Source organism: Amblyomma maculatum, chromosome 1 (genome assembly GCF_055883805.1).
Source record: "Amblyomma maculatum isolate TAMU_Amacu chromosome 1, ASM5588380v1, whole genome shotgun sequence".
Taxonomy (NCBI): domain Eukaryota; kingdom Metazoa; phylum Arthropoda; class Arachnida; order Ixodida; family Ixodidae; genus Amblyomma; species Amblyomma maculatum.
The window spans coordinates 297,070,906-297,090,790 of NC_139344.1; the positions used below are offsets into that span (position 1 = coordinate 297,070,906).

The 19,885-nt window shown below is 44.2% G+C and overlaps 1 protein-coding gene across 13 annotated transcripts in view; it reads right to left on the minus strand.

Moving 5' to 3' along the window:
* The window catches only part of hfp (Poly(U)-binding-splicing factor hfp), a 121,840-nt gene that overhangs the window by 88,750 nt on the left and 13,205 nt on the right, over positions 1-19,885 (minus strand). For 3 of the 13 annotated variants that reach the window (XM_084591618.1, XM_084591615.1, XM_084591617.1), the window contains exons 1-4: positions 14,770-14,928; positions 13,672-13,748; positions 6,430-6,513; positions 4,600-4,829 (exon numbers count right to left, since the gene is read on the minus strand). In XM_084591618.1, the coding sequence (XP_084447744.1) occupies positions 4,600-4,829; positions 6,430-6,513; positions 13,672-13,748; positions 14,770-14,804 (426 nt within the window). In that variant the 5' untranslated portion in view covers positions 14,805-14,928. Of the gene's footprint in view, positions 1-4,599; positions 4,830-6,429; positions 6,514-12,653; positions 12,682-13,671; positions 13,749-14,769; positions 14,929-15,456; positions 15,578-16,177; positions 16,281-19,885 lie in introns of those variants that run through there. The other 10 variants (XM_084591621.1, XM_084591622.1, XM_084591619.1 and 7 more) reach the window with 8 other exon arrangements.

The following is a 19,885-nucleotide window of genomic DNA, read 5'->3' on the forward strand; positions in this document are numbered from 1 at the left end:
TGTGATCACTTCTACTGCCTGTTCCTCTGTGCGTTTGCCATGTAGGCCTAGCCGTGGTCATTCTGATGCGAGAACTACGTTCTGTCGCTACTGTGGCTCGCATTTTATTGAATCGGCTACAATTCTGTTTCCAGATTTTAAAAGATTTTTTTTTTTTCTTTTTTTGCAACGCGACAGCGAGAAGGCACTCAACGGAGTCGGTGTTGTGGTTCAGTGTTTGGTGGTTGTTGTGTGCCTTGACAGTGGGAAAACCTACTCTGTCGATTTGCTTGGAGCACTTAGTACCCTCGCCGATGCGTGGAAGTCTGTAGCACCCACAACGCCGCGCAATTACTTCCATAACGCGGGATTTGTGCTGAATGACGAGTCGGCTGCCTTGGACGAGAAGAGCGTCGTCGAGCAGTTGTCAGGCAGTGAGCAGTTCATTCACGACCTTTGCACTGCTGGTGTCGAAATTCCATCGGCCATCTCGTTTTCAAAGTTCACAGACGTGGACCACCAGTTGGAACTGTGCTCTGGGCCCATAGATACAGGAATTATTCGCCAAGTGCTTGTGGAGTCTGAGAGCGAAGACGATGATGACTCACCTGCAGCAGCGCAGACGACGCAAGCTGAGCTGATGCAAGCGAAATTCAGGTGGACCTGTTAGCACGGAAGCGGAGCGTGGTGCAGAAAAGCATTCATGGCTTTTTCCGGCCTCAAAGTGAATAATAGGCAATAAATTGAGCTTTTTTGGTGCACATTTGTTTTTTCGGACAGCCAGATTTTTTCGGACATTTTCGTGGTCCGTTGAGAGCCCGAAAAATCAGTCGTTGACTGTACATACAAACACATCTGAAACTTTTTCTGTTGCCTTTCATTTTATTATCAATGCAACACATACGTCGAGGACAAGAGGAGACACCGATAATGTCAAAACAACGTGCCCAAGCATCTACCTTTTCATTTCATACTACACGTTGCTTACCCGGTGGCCCCTGCGTTTTCTCTGTGCTAAGAGGTACAGCCTCGTGTGTTTGGAGAACTGAGCAGTTAGTTTGCCATTTGTGCGATAACGAACTTTTGAAGCTGTGCTTGAAATAAAAAGCGGAAACTCTCGCGCTTCAAATGGGCATTGACGATTTTAAGTTTAGTGATGGGTGGCTGAGAAACTTTAAACATCGGAATGACCTCAAGTTCAAGGTGTGCGGTGAGAGCGGCGTCGTCGACAATGCAGATATTGAGCAGTACTGCAACGGAAAACTGCAGTCTTTGTTGCAGCAGTTCTCTGCTGACAATGTTTTCAACTGCGACGAAACTGGCTTATTTTATAAGATGTTGCCGGAAAGAACGCTTGCTTTTGCTGGTGACCCATGCCACGATGGCAAGCACAGTAAAGAGCGGTTGACTGTTCTCGTCAGCAGCAACATATCTGGCAGCGAGAAGCTTCCCTTGCTTGTAATCGGGAAGTCGAAGAACCCAAGGTGCTTTAAAGGGGCATCGCTGCCAGTGTTGTACGAAGCCAACAAAAAGGCATGGGTCACTCAGCAGTTTGAGAATTATGTCCACAGGTTGGACAGGAAGTTTGAGCTTCAGAACAGACGTGTCGTGCTCTTCGTTGACAACTGCACCACTCATGGTCACATCAAGAATTTGAAGGCTGTACAGCTGGAGTTCATGCCGCCCAACACGACTGCAATTCTCCAACCGATGGACCAAGGAGTCATCCGCAATCTGAAACCTTTGTACCATTCACGGGTACTAAACCACATGGTGTTGTGTGCGGAAAGCGGCAAAGGCTACAACGTTGACCTTCGGTCTGCTGTCGGAATGCTTGCGGACACATGGAAGACAGTGAAGGAAGACACGATTCGCAACAGTTTTCGCCACGCGGGCTTCGCACTCACCACAGCAGACTTGCCTGAATGTGACATGATTGACATGTGCCCGCCCATGGACGACGCAATCACGACCTCCGCTCTGCTGGGATTTCCATACCGACGGAAATAACTTTTGAACAGTTTGTCAACGCTGACAACGAGCTCGACTTCTATGCATGCAGAACTGACCGATGAGGAGCTAGTCCGTCAGGTTGTGGAGGATTCGGAAGACTCCGATGTTGAGAATGAGGAGCCAACGTCTGTGCCGCCTACGAGCGCCAAGTTGATGCGAGCATTGCTCACGCTTTCATCGGTGTACAGCGCTGACATGACTCTTGCTCAGATCGAGGCGAATATGATCGCATGCAAGCGTAACGCCATCCAAACAATGATCGACAAGTTCTTTAAGACACTGCAGCAATAACGCTGGCTGCCGTGACGACACATGCATAATAAACAGGCTGTCGGCTGCATAAAGTTTTTGAACGGCTCTTTTTCATGCTTTGGTGTTTCGGAAGCCTAATACCTCGTCCTTGACTGTTTTGATCCAAGAAATATTTGTAAAATGGTACGTCTTTTTCATGCATTCATTTTTTTTCAGACTGCCTGAATTTTCTGACGTTTTTGCGTTCCCTAGAGGGTCCGAAAAATCGGTCGTTGACTGTATTTGCAGTTTTCTTTAGTATCTAGTATCGTTAAAATACACGACACACTTAAAATGTATTTTCGATACTCCGATACTTTCATTTTCAGCACACGATACCTAATATCGATACACAAAATGTATCTAAAGATAGTATTGAAGATACATGTACCTTCAATACTGCCCATTGACTGAGTACAAGTACTTTAAAACAGAGCTATAAAATAGTATTGCAACCAAACTTTGTCTCAACTCGCCATCAGCATAATTTTCCATCCCTATAAGGCCAACCAAGGATTAAATAAGGAATGGGAATCACGTACAGTACAACCTCAATGATTCCAAATACCAGATAACTGAACAATTTCTGTAGTCCCGTTATTTACATGTAAATCTGACTGGATAATTAGAAGTGGTAGCCAGTGTGGGATGCAAACTGATGAGGCGGCAGCACAGGGAAATTTTAATGCAGTCATCAAGGTCCAGCCAAACACTGACCCATCATTATGCCCCGGTTAGCCACCATCCGAAAGTTTATACAGTAGACTCCCGTTAAGACGAACTCGCTTAAGATGAACCCTCGGTTAAGATGAACAGTGGAGGTCGTTTGTTTGGTTCCCCATAGAGTCAATGCAAAAAAAATCCGCTTAAGATGAACACTTTGCAATCGCTAATCGGTTAAGATGAATTTTCACGGCCGGTCACACCCCACCCGCGCAGCTTACTCGACCGTCCGAGCAGCGCTTCAGCGGAAAGAAAAAAAAAGAAAATAAAAAGCTTTTCAGTGCCACGACCATCCGTGCCGCCGACGCACGCAGACCCAAGCACGTATGAATCAACGGAAGCACGCAGTCTGCTACTGCGATCATGACGCCCGCCCCAAGCGCGGCATGATAAATCGAACCAGGCTTGATTGAATCAAGCCATCACAGGCACTCTGCCAAGTTCGCTCCCCGCCACCGGAGGAGCTATAAAAAGATAAACGCGTCTTGACGTTATCGCTGCGCAGCATCTTGGCTGCCAAGAAATGAGCTGTGGATGCGACGACCGAAACGGAGTGACGCGCGCCATCGACATGCAAGCGAAAACGCTCACGATTTCTGCCGCAGCAACACAGAAACCTTGTTTTGAGATGTCGCGGTGGCTAGAGCGGCAAGAGGGACACAGTTCCAACAAGTTTGAAATTTTTCGCTCTCTTGCTGCCGCTCGTCGCTGAGATCGCTCAATCTCTTGCATGTGAGCGAGCCGGTCTTAACGCATTTTTTATTTTTCAAATTCTCAGGTGCAAAAGTGGAGGGTGGGTTCATTATGCGAGTGGGTTGATTAGGCGACAAATACGGTATCGTGTTTTCGCATCGTAAGTGCTGTCACAAGCCGATTTTTGTATATCGAATTATCGATATATCGAACTATTTCGCGATCCCCTTCGAGTTCGATATATCCGGGTTCGACTGTACCTCGACACGCGCTCAAGTGCTGTGCCGCATAACAATAACCAAACCAAACAAAGGTAAACAAGGAGAAAATGTGCTAGTGCACCTAAATCGCATTCAGCTTAGCCCCGTAAATTGGAAGCCATTTTTATTACAGCTTGTTTTAATATTCGTGCCACTTTCAACTTTTTTTTGTTTTGCTGTTTTCTGCAAATTCACACAGATTTATTTCTTTTTTTAAACGTTATGTACAGTGAAACCTTGATACTATAATGAATACCGATTTTTAGAAACTATTGGACATATCCTCAGCATCTGCTTGTATAGCAGACGACTGCCTGTAGTGCATTTATCCCACAAGAGTGCAGCATGTAGGGTTGGACACCAAGCCCATGTTACGCCTCTCACACCCATTGACAGCACCTCAGAAGCAGCCTTGCTGCACTCACGACAGCTTTCGCCTATCTGTGCTACGTTTGCTTTTTTGCTCTAGAATAGTCACCGAAAAGTCGCCCCACTTCTTTTGTAAGTGTTGCCAGAGTTGCTGTCCCCTCACTGGCTAAACTTCTCTTGAGCATGTTCTTCACAAAACTTAACATAACTGAATCTAGGCTATATAAAATGATATTAAGATGTGTTAGCAGTCCCACAAGGGAACACCCACCTGCTGCTGGTGTGCAATGGTCTGCTTCATGAGCACGCTTTTGATACTCTGCTCCATGGCAAATTTCTTGGCTCGTGTAACCATCTCAAGCTGCTCAGGCGTCAGCTTCATGAGGCCAAAGCCAATAAGCGGCGGCGCGGCCTTCAGGGCACCAGGCCCTGCCAGCACGGGACCCATCTGCTCTTGTTGTGGCGTCCCCTCTTCCTTGGTCGCTCCTCCACTGCTAGCATCTGCGTGCAACCACAGCCTGTAAGTATGTTGTGCACAACATGCTGCATTAATGGCGTCCTCACAGGAGATGCCAGGAGCCTTGTGCCCTGCGCCACCTATAATTGAAGCTGCAGGCTTCTGCAGACCACAGGTCAAGTCTCCTTCATTTACAGCATGCGTATGGCGTCATGCAACAGCCTTTACAAAAAGTGGCATTGGAAGAAGCATGTATGCTGACTTGTAAACGTTGGCTCAAATTATGACAAGGGCCGATTTACTGCATAAACCTCGGTTGCTTCTCCAATGATGGACTGGTTGCAGCCACCAAGGTTGCTAACAAGTTGCAATGTGGTAGAAAAATTGTCTACAGCACAAGAAATGAACATCTGGCAGACCAAAGCAGCCCTCAGTACAAATGAATTTATCAGAGGAAAACAGCCCACAAGCGAACTTGGCCAGTGCCAAGGAAAATTGGGGTAATGTAATGCAACGATAAACACTGTATATAGTGTCACAAAACTGGGTGAAGCTTTACAAATAAGTAGCGCACAAACATGAAGCTCAAACAGCACTGGCAGCTATCTGATGCAAACAGAGCAAATGTTCAATGAAAAATGGGGACCTCCGTAAATGCAGCTAACGCTCAACGTTCACTGCCTAGCTACCCTAGGAGAAGAATGTAACATGCACCACTAAAACAGCTTGCTTACTTCATGGGTACCTTCTATGTATTGGTTTAGCTTATGTGGTTTACCATCCCAAAGTGACTCAGGCTATGAGAGACACCATAGTTGAGGGCTCCGGAAATTTTGACCCCCTGGGGTTCTTCAATGTGCACTATGCTTTTCGCCTCCATCGAAAAAAAGCCATCATGACAGGGATTCGAGCCCGCTTCCTTGGGCACCACAACCCTACCACTGCATTACCTCCGCGGACCGTAGTGTTCAGAATTGGAGCTCATCAAGGAAGATGCCACGTCTAATCACCCTGAATATTTAAACAATGTCAATAGCCTTCCACAAACCGCATAATCAATCTGTGCACTGCACCTACTTTTTAAGGAGAGTGAAAATGTGGTATTCAGTTATTTCAATAGACCTTTTAGAAAAGCTATTTTCTCTGCATAGCAAACCTGTTTTGAGGGCAGAAATTGGATGCAGTGCTGGAGGTTTCAACAATAATGCTGTGTTTTGTTACCGCCTTGACAAGGCATTGTATCGCGGATTCGCCCTCCCTGCGTTGAAGGATATAAAACATTCAGCGCTGCATCTGCCCCTTTGATAATAAAGGAGTTTCTGTGATAGGAGTCTTGGGTTCCCTACTTTGCATGGACAGTGAATTACTACATGGGTATAAATGCAACCAGCATGAATAGGCATGCTAGCTTTCCAAGTATGAAACTTAGTGCAGTGACACATTTCCATAACGTGCCATTCCTAACTCATACTGATGTCCCCGCAGTGAATCAGCATGCAATAATGATTTTATACAGTGCTCTGTAACATTATCAAAACAGTTATGAAAAATTCTCCTGCTTCAATCAGAGGCTCGTTAGCGGTGAAACCATGTACAAGCTTGCGCTCCCATTTGTTGCGTAGTAAGTTTGACAATGGTGCTTACCTGGTTTGGCCGCACATGATGCGAAACCGTGGGCGAATAGATTGAGGGAGCGAAGTTTCTGGAGAAGGGTGCCATCTGGCAGTGCTGGAGTTAAGTACAGAGGCAATCGTTGCATGTTTTCATAGTGATGCTAGATAACATTCCTTCCGCTTCGCATCATGCAACCCAAAGCAGGTAAGCACCAATTGCACAACAAAAGGGGCAACAATGCGCATTTTTTGTACGCAAAAAAGTCTCCGGCTGGGGCGGGAGAATTTTTCAAAATGGTTTTCAAGTGTTGCAGAAGGCTTTATAAGCAGACATCTTTCATAAAAAAAAACTGCTTCTCTTAGTGTATTGCGACAAGTACAGCTGAAAAGGGAGTAATTACTCATTGTCATCCACCTAAGCGCATACAGCTTTCTCAGAAACTTCGCAGTTAAAGAAAAATTCGTCCTGATCCGGAGATCGAACCCCTTTCTGGGGCAGTTGCTCTAATTTTTGACCAACACCATTCCCACTTCGAGTTATAGATCAATTCGCTCTCGCCCTACCATCTGATCTGCTGGCCGTCCTGGTTAGCTCAGTCGGTAGAGCGACTGCCCCGGAAAGGCGGTGGTGCCGAGTTCGATCTCCGGATCAGGACAAATTTTTCTTTAGCTACCAAGTTTCTGAGAAAGCTGTTAGCTTTCCTTTGCAGCCGTATGGCTGCACTTGGGTGGATGACAATGAGTAATTACTCCCTTATTAGAAATCTACTCCACCTTGAGGGATTCCCCTAAACTTTTTGAACAAGTACAGCTGAACCTCAACAGAATGAACACTGATATGGTTATATCAAACAATTTGTAAACATTTTCAAACCCTGTTGACCAGTGGTGCAGTAATACTCATGTTGGATGTTGTGGAGGTGGCAGAAACAGCTCTGGCACATGACTAGCTGGCCATCCACTGCTGGGGCTCTGTAGATAAGGCAGCCTCTAGTCTCAATGGCACAAATACCAGTTGCTGTCCTTTCATTAAATAGAGATTAGGTTTTACTACATCCTACTATATTCCATTTTTTTACCTATTCACTATGAAGTTCAACTGTACACAGCTATTTTCAACAATTTCCCACATTCGCATGCACCTTGTAGCCATGACAATGCCGTATACAGCTCCACCTCTTTATATACTACAATGACCTTATTCATAAGTGCAAGTTTTTAATGCAACTTTGTGCTTTTCTCAGTCAGTGACGTCAGCAGTATTCTAATTCTCATTTACAGACCAACTCCGATATAACAAAAATTTCAATTTTGAGCCGAAAATTTTGTTAAATCGCGAATTTCGTTACGTCAAGGTTCCCATGTTTTAGCTGTCCAAATAAAATAACAGGCTAGTGGAACACTGCTAGTAGATGGGAGCTTGTAAATTCAGGAAATAAGCAAGAAACTCTAGTAATAATACCACTCACAAGGGCACCAGATGTTCTTTTGTATATCAGGAGCACAATGAGTGACAGCAAATGGACGCGAACACATCATTTTTCTTCTTGTGCACAAAGCAAAGATAGAACACGGCACCTAGTACTCAAAGCTGCCACCAGATGGCGCCACTGGTATCATCATCATACAATGAATGCGAACTGTGACTAGAGTCTCTTGATCAGCTGATTTAGGGACGTTAATGGGGAGAGCTGTTGTATATTCGCATCGCCATGCCTACGCGGCTGCCTTGGGCGCGGCAATCTTTTGCTCAGACCTCATGTACGCGTGCCATATTTACTCGCATAATGAACCCACCTACCACTTTTAGTACTGAGAACTCGAAAAAAGAGGTTAGTCATTAGTGCTTCCATCTAGTTCGTGCCATCCAAAGTCCCCATTGCCATAACCTCCTTTATACACTCTGTGCCTGGCAACTCCGCGCTCCGTGGCCGTCGCCGCCGTTCCTCCTCCGTTGACAAGTTATGCCGCTGGCTGCCGAGAGATGGCGACAGCGACGTAGGGTAACCCTCGCCAGGCGAGTGCCGGATGCGCCGTGTTGCAAAGCGGTCCAGATAGACACGCGCTGCCGCTTTCTCATTTCGTGGACTGTTTTTCAGTGTGCAAGGTCATGCTTCTACTTTTCTCTGCTTCGGGTGCTGCACAAATACAGCATTGCACCAACTGGTAAGTGCCAGCTTTGCTTTGTCCTTCCGGCGATCGCTGCGTAGTGCTCAGCTGCTTTGAGGCTTGCAAAAAATAGTGACAGCACCAAACACTGTGTTTATTAAGCGTCAATACTGCAATAGTAATGTTAGATGTGCACCTGTGCTTTCTGGACTGCAATGCTAATTGCTTCTCTGCCTCGCTCGTCTGCGTAGTGTGTTAGATGTGCTCCTGCGAAGTTGTTTTTTGTTTTTTTTTTTTTTTTTTTTTTTTTGCAGTATACGCTAATTACGAAATTTTGTGATAAAATAGAAACACAAGATTCACCTATTGTGAAGATGACTACTTTAAAGTGAGTTGAACCGAATCGGGCAAAGCCTATATTAGTTTTCCTTGTCAACTAAATCACTGTCCCTCTCTAGCATCGGCAACCGCGAAACTCGTACTCAACCGCATTAAGGCCTGTGAAAATGACAGCACCGGAAGTGTTTATTACACGTCAGTAAGGTAATAATAATATTAAATATGCACGTGTATTTTCTGGACTGCGATGCCAACTTTCTCCCTGGTTAGCTCGTCTGTGTGGTATGTTATATGTGCTCCAGCGCAGTATTTTTGTTTCGCTAACTGCGCAATTCTGTGAAAAATAAAAACACAAGTTTTGCCTATTGTGACTATTATTTTGGAGTGACCGAAACAGAAAGATGCAATGCGTATATTTGTCTTTCCTTGTTTTTTCAAGTTAAAAAAAAAAAAAAAACATTTGTACGACGCGCTGAATCATTGAAAGTAACAGCTGATACCAAAATTGTTCTCCTTACACATCTCAATGGCATACTGCGATGCAGTTGTTCCAATCATCTGTAAATCAAGCTGGCTTCTAAAGTGCTATCAGTGGCAGAAGTCACCGTGAACATTTTTCCCTACTTGTGGCAACTATTCATCACACCACTTCTACATGGTACTCTTGTAGCACAATTGCCGTTGTGAAATGTGTAAATAAATGCTGTTGCCTTTCTTCTTAAATTTTGTTTTATTGCAGTGTAGACCAGCATTGTAATTTTTCTATTACCATTGGCGCTAGCAGAGCAGTCATGCAGTTTTTTGAGCCATGCGCAATTTCTTGAAATTGCCTGACATAAAATGTCATATAGCGTTGGTGTTATTGCCTAACAAGTGTCATGGTCACTTGTTATGCTTAGTGGATGTCGGCCTTGCAAGTAAATATGCTGAATATGCACGATTCATGCTTAGGAACAGTTATCCCGCCAGCGAATAACAGCCCTCCCGCCCCGCGCCGACGTTCGTACCCGTGCGCCTCGACCCCTACGTCAGTGGCGCCCTCAGAGAGGGGAGCGGCAGCGCTGCGCAACTTTACCCGACGGTGCCGCTCTATTGTTCGAGCGGCACGTTGACAGGCACAGAGAGTATAAAGGAGGCTATGCCACTACATTTCTTGCCACGCCAAGATGCTGCGCAGGGAGAACATCACAGTGTGTCTCTTAACATTAGCTCTAGTTGGGGGGGGTGGCCTCGTCATGAGGGCAACTTGGCAGAGTGCCAGTGGCCTTGACATGAATGCAGGCGGTGGTTTGCTTGACTGGTCTGTTTGCGCAACTTAAAAGGCTTGGCTTTAGGCCAATTGGTGGGACATTGTAAAATTAAAATCGTGGAACTGTTTCTGGCCTGCTGTTCCCGCAGTTTTAGTTTTACAGTTGCGCAAGCCTGGTTTTCAGTATATTCACTTTATCACGCAGCAACTGGGGCGGGTGCCGCCCACTGGCACAAAATTGCTGGAACATGCGATAGCAGCAAACGCTGTTTGAAGTGAACAATGCTAGCAGCCGGCGTCATTTCCCGGTTGACTGCGTGCTTCCTTTGATAATTAATGGGTGCAAGGATGGACAGCTCTAGCAAAAAAGCTTTATTTCGTGTATTGAACCCTCCCCTCAAACTGACGTCTCCTTGAAGAAAAAAAAAGGGGGGGGGGGGTCCATTACATGAGTAAATGCTGTATTTCCTGTTAGCAATTTGCCGTTCTGACTGGTCAGTGACGTCATGGCGTGACGTGTTCTGAAATTTCCGCATTGAGGGTTTTGCATGCATATGACAGATGGTGCGGCAGTACACCCCTATTATCACTGTTGCGCTCGCAGATTCCAGACTGCTGGGCAAAATTGGCGCCTAAAAGGGGCAAATACAAAATGCGGTCTGTCTCGTCTAAAGTTTCAGTGCTCATCGTATTGTCAATGGGGCTGCTGGTACATGCATATGATGCGTAGGGACTTCGTTACATCGAAAGTGTGGCATAAAATTACTTCTACAAATAAAGAAGAAAAAATTCAGTTTTCAACAGGGCAGAGACTAGAAAATAAAAAAAAATGCATTATATCACGAATTTCGTTGCATTGAGGTTCGTTATATTGAGGTTTGACTATTTCTATACTGGGACCACTGAAGGCATTTAGTGCTGTGATTAGAAGAAAGCTCAAAGGCAAAACTTCTGTAACAGCGGTCTTGTCATTTCTTTCACAATCGAAACAAAGTATCCACAATTGAATACTTGCATCCAACAGCCCTGGTCTCAATATAGAACTCTAGGCAACCTCCAGTTCCTGGCAAATGCCACAGTACACTCAAGTTACAACAAATGCAGCCATTACCAGAACACGCTAGTAGTGAAAACCTAGCATGCCCAAAGGAATGCGTTGTTGATATTTTGCCACTCGGGTTCCCTTTAAACAACTCTTCCTAATTACCTTTTCACATACGTCAGAGGCACTAAGGTCTGAACAAGGCAAGATGCAGAAATAATCAAACCTGTGCAAAAAAAGTTCCAGAAGTATTACTTGTCTGCACCTCCTACTTTTTTTTTTTTTTTTATGTCTTATGCAGGACATTCTAACGATTGCTTCAAACAGCCTAGGTTTCCCAGTGGCCATGGTGCAACCAGGGTGTCTAGCAAAAAAATATTCAAAATCCCAGACTTTTCCAGGTTTTCCCAGATTATTTAAGTTCAAATTCCCTGACGAGTTAAGAGGCTCAAAAATGTAGCCGCTGATGATATTGAGCATAGACGAATAATTCCCAACAAAAAGCGATTTATTAATCATATTCTGCAGTTTACAATAGCCAAAGGCTGTCATTAGTGTTAATGGCGGGTAAAAATGTCAAGTTTTCTGAAAAAAGCGCACTGATGCAAGCCTCAGCAGAGCTGTTTTTGATACCTCCAGTTGCAAAATTTCCTATAGGCCCCATGTATCAAAAAACGGCGTTTTTGATTGGTCAAAATTCGGATGTATATAGGGTTCGTCTAGGTCACAGCCGGTTTCAAGGGAAAGCGCGCTCTCCATCGAGACCGGCCGTGCCTAGGTGTATAATAGTGGCGGCGCCCGCGACCATTAGAGGAAACTGCATCTAAGTTTCAAGCTTTCAGATTGTTGATAAATGCTCAATGAGCTGCAAAATAAAATTAGCTAAGACTTGCAGTAGCGAAAATTCTTAAAGATAACAGCCGTAGAGTTGGAGACGCGAGTCTTAGAAAGAACAAAAATGTTCAAAAATCGATTTTAAGACAAACTGATTTTTGGAATGTTATCCTTTCGGGCACCTGCACTCAAACTATTAATGCAGATTTCGCTCACAAAATGCGATAAAATCAGCTTTCACAACGTCACGGCAGCCACAAATGCATGAATAACATACTTGCTGTGCGCCCGCTTAAAATGCAAATGTACTGCAGAATATACCATGCCATTTTCCCTGACTTGGCGAAATTTTTGATGGTTTCTCTGACATTTCCGTGATTTTTCCCGGTGCATGAAATTTCCCTGATAATTCCCGTTTGCTAGGCACCCTGGCAACCAGTGCAATAAAGTAAAAAACAAGAGACTATAAAGCTACGCTTTCATACGTACATGAGTAACCAACAGCAAATGCAGCTCAACATGCTTGTCCCAAGGCCTCGATCCAAAGCATCTCTGAATGCTATTTGCTTGCCAAGGTTACAGAGAGTATGCAACAGACTACAAGTGGCAAATGTCCGCTAAGACTTGCTAAAAATAATGAGAAAAAAAGGCTGCTTGCAGGAATGCCTTGCCTACACAGTACCTTCCAAAAGCTGTTTTGCTCAAGCCAGGGCAAGGCACCTGCAGCAGTCCACCCTGCCCAAAAAGCACAAGCAAAGGGAAACAAATGGCTTAGAATAACAGCTGCCTTCAAGGCCTCTCGCCACAGAGGACCTATTATGTACATCAGATATAAGCAATTAATCCTGCATAGGAATGAGCTTACAGATTTTACAGATTACAATTTCGGCTGCTTGCTCCCTCAATTTCATTTGCAACTGTGTTGCTCACAAACAAGAACATCAACATCACGCAAGCAGTAGGACATCATTTGGCTGACAATGCTATGAAATTTTAAAAAATTACTTGCCAATTACCAGCTTGACTTTTGTGGACTTGAATATGTCATGAACGCACAATGACCTTTATGCTCCAAATTTTAACTTTCAAAACTATGTCACAGGCCTACCATGGGCGCACAAAATGAGAATTTCAAGCTCTTAATGAATTACAACATCAAAGTACCCACAAAACCCCTGCCATTTTTGGGTAGCGCAAGTAATCAGGCCAACAGACAAGAAGCAACATTCCTCTATGCACGGTGGGGAGGAGCAGGTTAGCACCACATTTTACATTACTTGCAACTTGAGTATCCCATTACTGAAGAGCACATCATCTGAATGCAATTTAAAATGCCATTTCAGTGGCATTAAAATGATGCCCTCACTGACTTTTTTCCAAACATTGCCTCCTTGCACAGATTGACACCGGCAGCACCTGTCCTCAACTGGTAGGAAATTGATGCTATCCAGCACAATGAAATGAGATCGCAAGCACCATGATTCTAATCGTCTGTAACTGAAGCGGAAATGGTCTCTGCCTACGTCCATTGGTGGCATGCTATGGGCCAGTGCAAGTGCCTTGCCCAGGTTGTGCCAAGCTAATTGACTGCAAAAACTCACTGCGTTGCAAGAAACACCCAGTGACTTATCACCTGAAAAAGAGTGATACTGAAGAGAGGCAGAACAAAGAAAAGGGAGCAGACTGAAGGTGGCCATTACCGCCAGCTCTCCAGTCATGCGCTTTGTCACATTCGCAACTGTTCGCATCGTGAGAAGCACCGCACGCCCTCTCTTGACTAAATGGTGTAAAAAAGACACAAAAAAGAGAAAAACATGGCAATCAAGATACGAAGCCAAACAACACCACACAAGCCAACAGCATTACACAGCAATGGTGGTCGTTAGTGGCAGGTTCTCCTCTTTCATTACAGCACTCACAAATGGGCAATACCTTCGTGGCTAGAGTTGAGACAGTTTTGCCTTACCAGACAGCTGTGTGGGTACAATAAGCGAAGGCAGCTGTGCAATGAAACATAGGTAAAACACTGATGTGACTTGACACATTCACTAAACCATCCTAAATAAAATTTCTTTAATGCATACAGGCACACTGTGTGCAGTTAATGCCCTCATCTCACCGTTAGCAATATTTCAAGTGAGACACTAGTACAGTAAAATCTCATTATCTCATTGGGAGTGCAAGAAATACTCAAATTAAGCAAAACGTAACTTAGCTCAGCAAACTGAACCTACTTTTATTGGGTAGTAAATATGGCCGCAATGCAGAACATGCTTTAGCACTGCAAAGAGGTGCTTTTTCGCTACCTTGATGATGCAGCATAGAAAATGCTGTCAAACATGCTCCGTAAGCTAATCAGTACTCACAGCACTTGAGTATCAAGTGAGTTCAAAGGCTCATACTAACTGCATCAGTAAGCAGTAATGAGGTTATTGTAGTTACTAAAAGTACACTTTTCCAACATTTATTCCAAAGTATAACCATGGCCATGAAGGTTTTATGAATGGGAAGAAACAATGAAAGCACAGAAATACTTGCAGGATAGCTATGCACAGCCAAACAATATGTTCATCTCAATAGCTCACAGGACGAAATTTAAAGACTGGCCTGTTGAAAGCAAGAATCACAGCATTCAACATAAGGGTGCAAAATTGAAAGCGCAATGCCTTGGTATACTGATAAGAGGACAAACGCCCTTTCCGTGGGTCCAAAATTACCCACTTTTAATTGCTTCCAGAAGCTTGGCACTGGATTAATACCAACAATAGACAGCACACTATCTTGCTTAGAACATTTACCATGAAAATGGTAGCTTGTCACAAGAGGCAAACATTTTTGAGTGCCCCGCAAGTTGAGAGGGAAGTGGGAAGGGAAAAGGGATCAAAACTAAGGCAGCCGACACTGGAATGATGGGGTGCCTTCAAAAAGTGGAGGAGCACAGCAGCTGAAGGCAACACCTGCAAAGACTTGCCAGGAAGACAGAAAAAAGAAACAAAAGATGACAGGTCTTTAGAAGACAGCAGGGAAAGACATCATGGCTGCCTTGACTAAATTGCTAAAGTACAAGACAAACACACAAAGGTTTAGTGGTACTGATTCTGCCATTTGCAATTCATGAAGCCTATGACACCACATAAGCTACTGCGTTTGAATGCACAACTAGTAAAAGGGTCTCTGCAGGGAATGCAGGCTACTCAACCACTCACAAAGATGCATAAATTAAAACAGCCATGAAAATTTAAGCACTGAAATACAACTGAATAGAGTCTCTCTCACGTCACTAATACATTACTCAGCCTCACTTGGGCAGTGCAGTAAAGGGGGCTGAGACGGAAAGGGGACTGCACAATTGGTGCAAAGGAGAAAATGAAAACAGAAATTGTAAATGAAAGGGCATCACTGTCGTTTCTACAGGTCACCTGCCGTTAATCCAAAGGCGCATTTTACCGGATCACAAAAGCATAGTGGTGTAAACGCTGTGTCACCTGGAAAAGTTAAGGCAGCTGTGTTTGGCAGGTGCCCAATTGCAGAGGCACTACCTACACCTGCCAGTTTGGGAGGGGACGCCGTGGAAGGCGGCCATCAGCCGATGCAGCTCTTCTGGTGCTAAAAAATACACAACCAGTGCCAAAGAGAAAAGAAGAAGAAAAAAAAAAAGACAGGTTTGTATATGCAAGCAGACCTTCATTACAAATCTCCATCATCGACTCGCCACCAACACTACACAGAAGTAACAGTTTCAAAACAATAGTGCAATAAGCCTGACTAGATTTGTTGTGCATATCGCCTGATGTCTGTACACAAAGAGCTGCTTAGTTTACATTAAACACACAGCGAGAAGAATTAAGCTAAGTAAGACAGGTTTATAATGAATAAGCCTATGCTGGAATCACCTACACTGAATTTTCCTCAGTGAAAAGCAACAGAAAGACGCATGAAAAAAGGTGATGTGTGCAGTGAACCCCAGAAATCACACTTATTAGCCATGATCGCTAGGGCAAAACAGACAGACCCGTTTACCTTGGTGCTGGATGATTTCCCCTCGCAACCTATTTCCAGGAATATGATTTTCCAAAGTGGAAAGGCTACAAGATACAAACAAAGACCAGCACACAAGCAACAGATTCACAGTTGATCCTTAGAAATATGCATTTGTAATGAATTGCTGTCAGCACACTGGCCACAATCGAGGAAAAAACCCAGTACCTTGCAGTGCTGCCTTTTTGGCTGGAGGACCATCGCTTGAGTTTTCAGCTTCAGATGTCGGATGTTCAGCCTCTGTCTCTCCTTTCTCTGGCTGGAAGCAAGACTGAAAATTACATCCCAAAGGAAATATTGGAGTCCCGTAACAGCCACTAGTCAGCCACATATCAGCCAGGCAGCCTGAAATTCTATGATGCCATGAGAAGCCTTTTTTTCAAAGCACCAATACAGCACAACTGAAACAGGATTCAAACTAGGCGGCCTTCTACCCGTGACTCACCCAAGTCATGCATAGGAGAGATGCAGACAATAAAAGCAATTACATTGGCTGGCCCTGTGAACTCTGCAATTAATTTTGAAATATGGATGCATCACAATAAGACTCTGCCACCCAGTTTCTTCTTGCTGCAAATCACATGGAAATTGCTCAGCTGTTGGCAAGTGAGTTTATTTATTAACACATTAAATGTCCATGCGCTTAAAAAGGAAAGAAAAATTGCACAAATTAACAACAAATGTGGGCCCTGTAAGTACTGCTCCAAAAGAAAATAATTAGCATCACAACAAGTTCAGAGCTGGACTGCATGAAGGTGCATTTCTATAATCCCCTTACCAAAATCTGTTGTGGCCTGCAATGCCTAAGCTATGGCTCCCAACCTGTTTTCATGTAAATTCATATCACAAGCAATTGGTATAGTATTTGCAACAAGCCCAATTCCTCAAGCATGCTTAGTTACACACCCATCTAAACCAATTTGCCAAATTTTCTGCTTTTCCTACAATCAAACCCACTTATAACAATACTGAAATAAAATGCCAAGCAAATATCATTGTTAGAACCAATAATTATTATGACCGGGTTATGCAACAAAAAAATAATGACAAACTTCAGAGCATTTATTGACAGGAAAGTAGCTCACAAATTCGTATCAGCCAGCTCTAACTGCTTCAGGCCATATTTCATTCACATCTCCCTGCAGGGTGCCAAATTACTGCTCATACTCGGGCACATTTAACAAAAATGACCATTTGTAAGGCCTCTTTTGCATAGGCTCCTGTTCGTCGCCACTAGCAGTGAAGGTGACAGCTGACCTCATCAATGAAATCTTCATTTTTCACAACTGCATTGTCATATGCAAGAATTCTCCAACACTCGACATGCAGCCATCATCAGTACATTGGCGGAAGGTTCGCTAACCTTCAAGTCCCTGGTATTCCGAATGAGGACACTTTCCAGAAGCAAATCCGATGAGCATGGAGAAGGGAACATGAAAATCATGCTCGCAAGGCAGATGCAGCCATGCATTGGCACCAGCACCCCAGCGCATTTTCTATGAGAGGCACATTCTCGTAAACGGGTTGGGTTGTGGGGTTTAACATCCTAAAGCGACTCAGGCTATGAGAGACGCCGTAGTGGAGGACTCCACAAGTTTCGACCACCTAGGGTTCTTTAACGTGCAGTGACATCGCACAGCACACAGACACCTTGCTTTTCGGCCCCACCGAAAAGCGGCCGCCAAGGCCGGGATTTGATCCTGCATCCTTGGGAACAGTAGTCGAGCACCAACAAATTCGCCACACAGGAGGGGCACACCCTCATAAACATTAATAATGGTCTGCTAGGCCAAAGGAAACTTTGGAAAGTAAGCGTCCCCTGCATGCAAGACGTTTGTGTGTGCAGTAACGCGGGGCTCTCACTTTCACTGCAGCGAGCAATCAATTTATCAGCTCCTTATGTGTGCGCTTTTGCATTGTGAGCATGTGTGCTTGGGAGGCCACATTTAATTATTATAACCGATAATGCACTATGACAGCATTGTTATAACCAGTTTATTTTGCTATAAAAAAAACATGGAAAAGCTGACAGTGCCACGAAAGTATTGTTTTAGACCTTATGCAAAATTGCTGCCATCTATCGGACCTTCAGCGAAGTGCGCTATGCGGCGCCATGTTGAAGGGTTGAGTGAGTCGGCTGCGCTTACGGCAGCTGCCGTCGTGCTAGCTGCGTCTGCTTTGTGCTGTGGTTTCCATTCGCATTTGTTCGCCTTCAGAGCAAAAAATGAGGGAATAATAGAAGATTGACTTTTCAATGCTGCCTACATTCCAATTTTACTTCGTGAAGCGATACTGCCCTGCCAAAACTTCTTGCAAACGGTGGCATCAGCATAGCTACAGACGGCAAAACCTTCGTTGCTGCTCTGGCGCATTCCTTTACACACTGCTTAAATATGCGTCGATGAAAGTGCAAAACATATTGATATTGCTTCCAGGTGTAAAAGGTGTCTGCGATGTCATTATACGCTGCGTCAGGCACCACAGGATGTTTTCGAGTCTAGCACGAGGAAGGCTAAACTTGTTAATGCGCCCGGCGCATGGTTGTGATCATTGTTGTTTCGTATAGTAGGCTGTATGTACGTATACACGAAGTAGCTTAATGTTGTTGTTTTTTTCTTTTTAATATATGACTGATGCCTAATAAACACTGCGCTCCGATGGACCTTCACAATTCCCATTACAGCACGCTCACTACTGTTCCCATCCTCTGTCTGAACATTTAGCCGCTGATGTATCTCGCTACCGTGTAAACAACCATATAGCAGATCCCATATTCTATATGTTGCTGGCTAAAAGCCCCAACCACATGAATTTGCTGGCAAAACGCGACAGGTCAACGACGTGATTCCGTGCGCGCTGATCCTCCTCAGATATGTAGCTCCTGTTGCCATCATATCGTGGTTCTAGTTCGTGAAAATCAATATATAGCAGATACTGCAGTCTGCGAAGTCACATCGCAGAGTTCTGCCTTATACCCAGACGCAATGTCAAGCTCCTTCGTGGACGCGTATTCGAGCAGTGCTTTGCGTAATTTGCAGTTTTTGCAGCAAAGTCATTCTCCTCTCTAATTCCGCATTTTTTTGTCTTTTCGTGATTCTTGACGGAATTGAAGTATTTCAAAAAAATTTTTTTTTGTAGTCTATGTCATTGATGAGCTTAATAGTGAGACAGGCACCAACTATCGGAGCCTATTCACAGACTCTGTACCAGTTTCTAGCATTTCAGAAAAGCTTTTTTTTTTTTCAGTTTTAGGGGCGGGGGGACAAGATTAATGGCTTTCTTTGCTTGTGAAGATTTTAAATGAAAATACTAATAGCACTGCATTCTATTGCAATATTCGACACTTGCAAAATTCTTCATGAAATCGTTTTGTGCAAACGTAGCGAACACATACGGGCTGTCTAATTAAGAATGGTTTTCTTTTTATAGCTGCCGAACATTGCAAAGTCCAAATTTATAGGGAGTGCAGTCAGTTCACACCTGAAAGAACACAAATGTCATCAGTGTTGAGCTGTGATGCATGGGATTTTTTTTGCCATATTGCATAACAAAAATTATTTGCCATCAGCAATTCAGGGAAGTAGTAGAATGTACCGAGCAATGGGCATACAGAAAATGTGATGCATACATTTATAGGGCTGGGTATTTTTAGACAAACTAAGGTTGGAAGACATGCGTGCGGTCATCCTTGTTTCTACTGCGATATCCGCAGTAGCAAACCTCAGTGCTAAGCGTGGTAAGGCTCGCAACAAACGATATTGCTTTGCGGATAGTGTCAAATGGTTGACAGTTTCAATCCCTACCTCGTTACACTGTTTTAATTGGTGCGCCATGAAGATTAAATGAAAAAACGGCATTATTCAGTGATATGGCTAG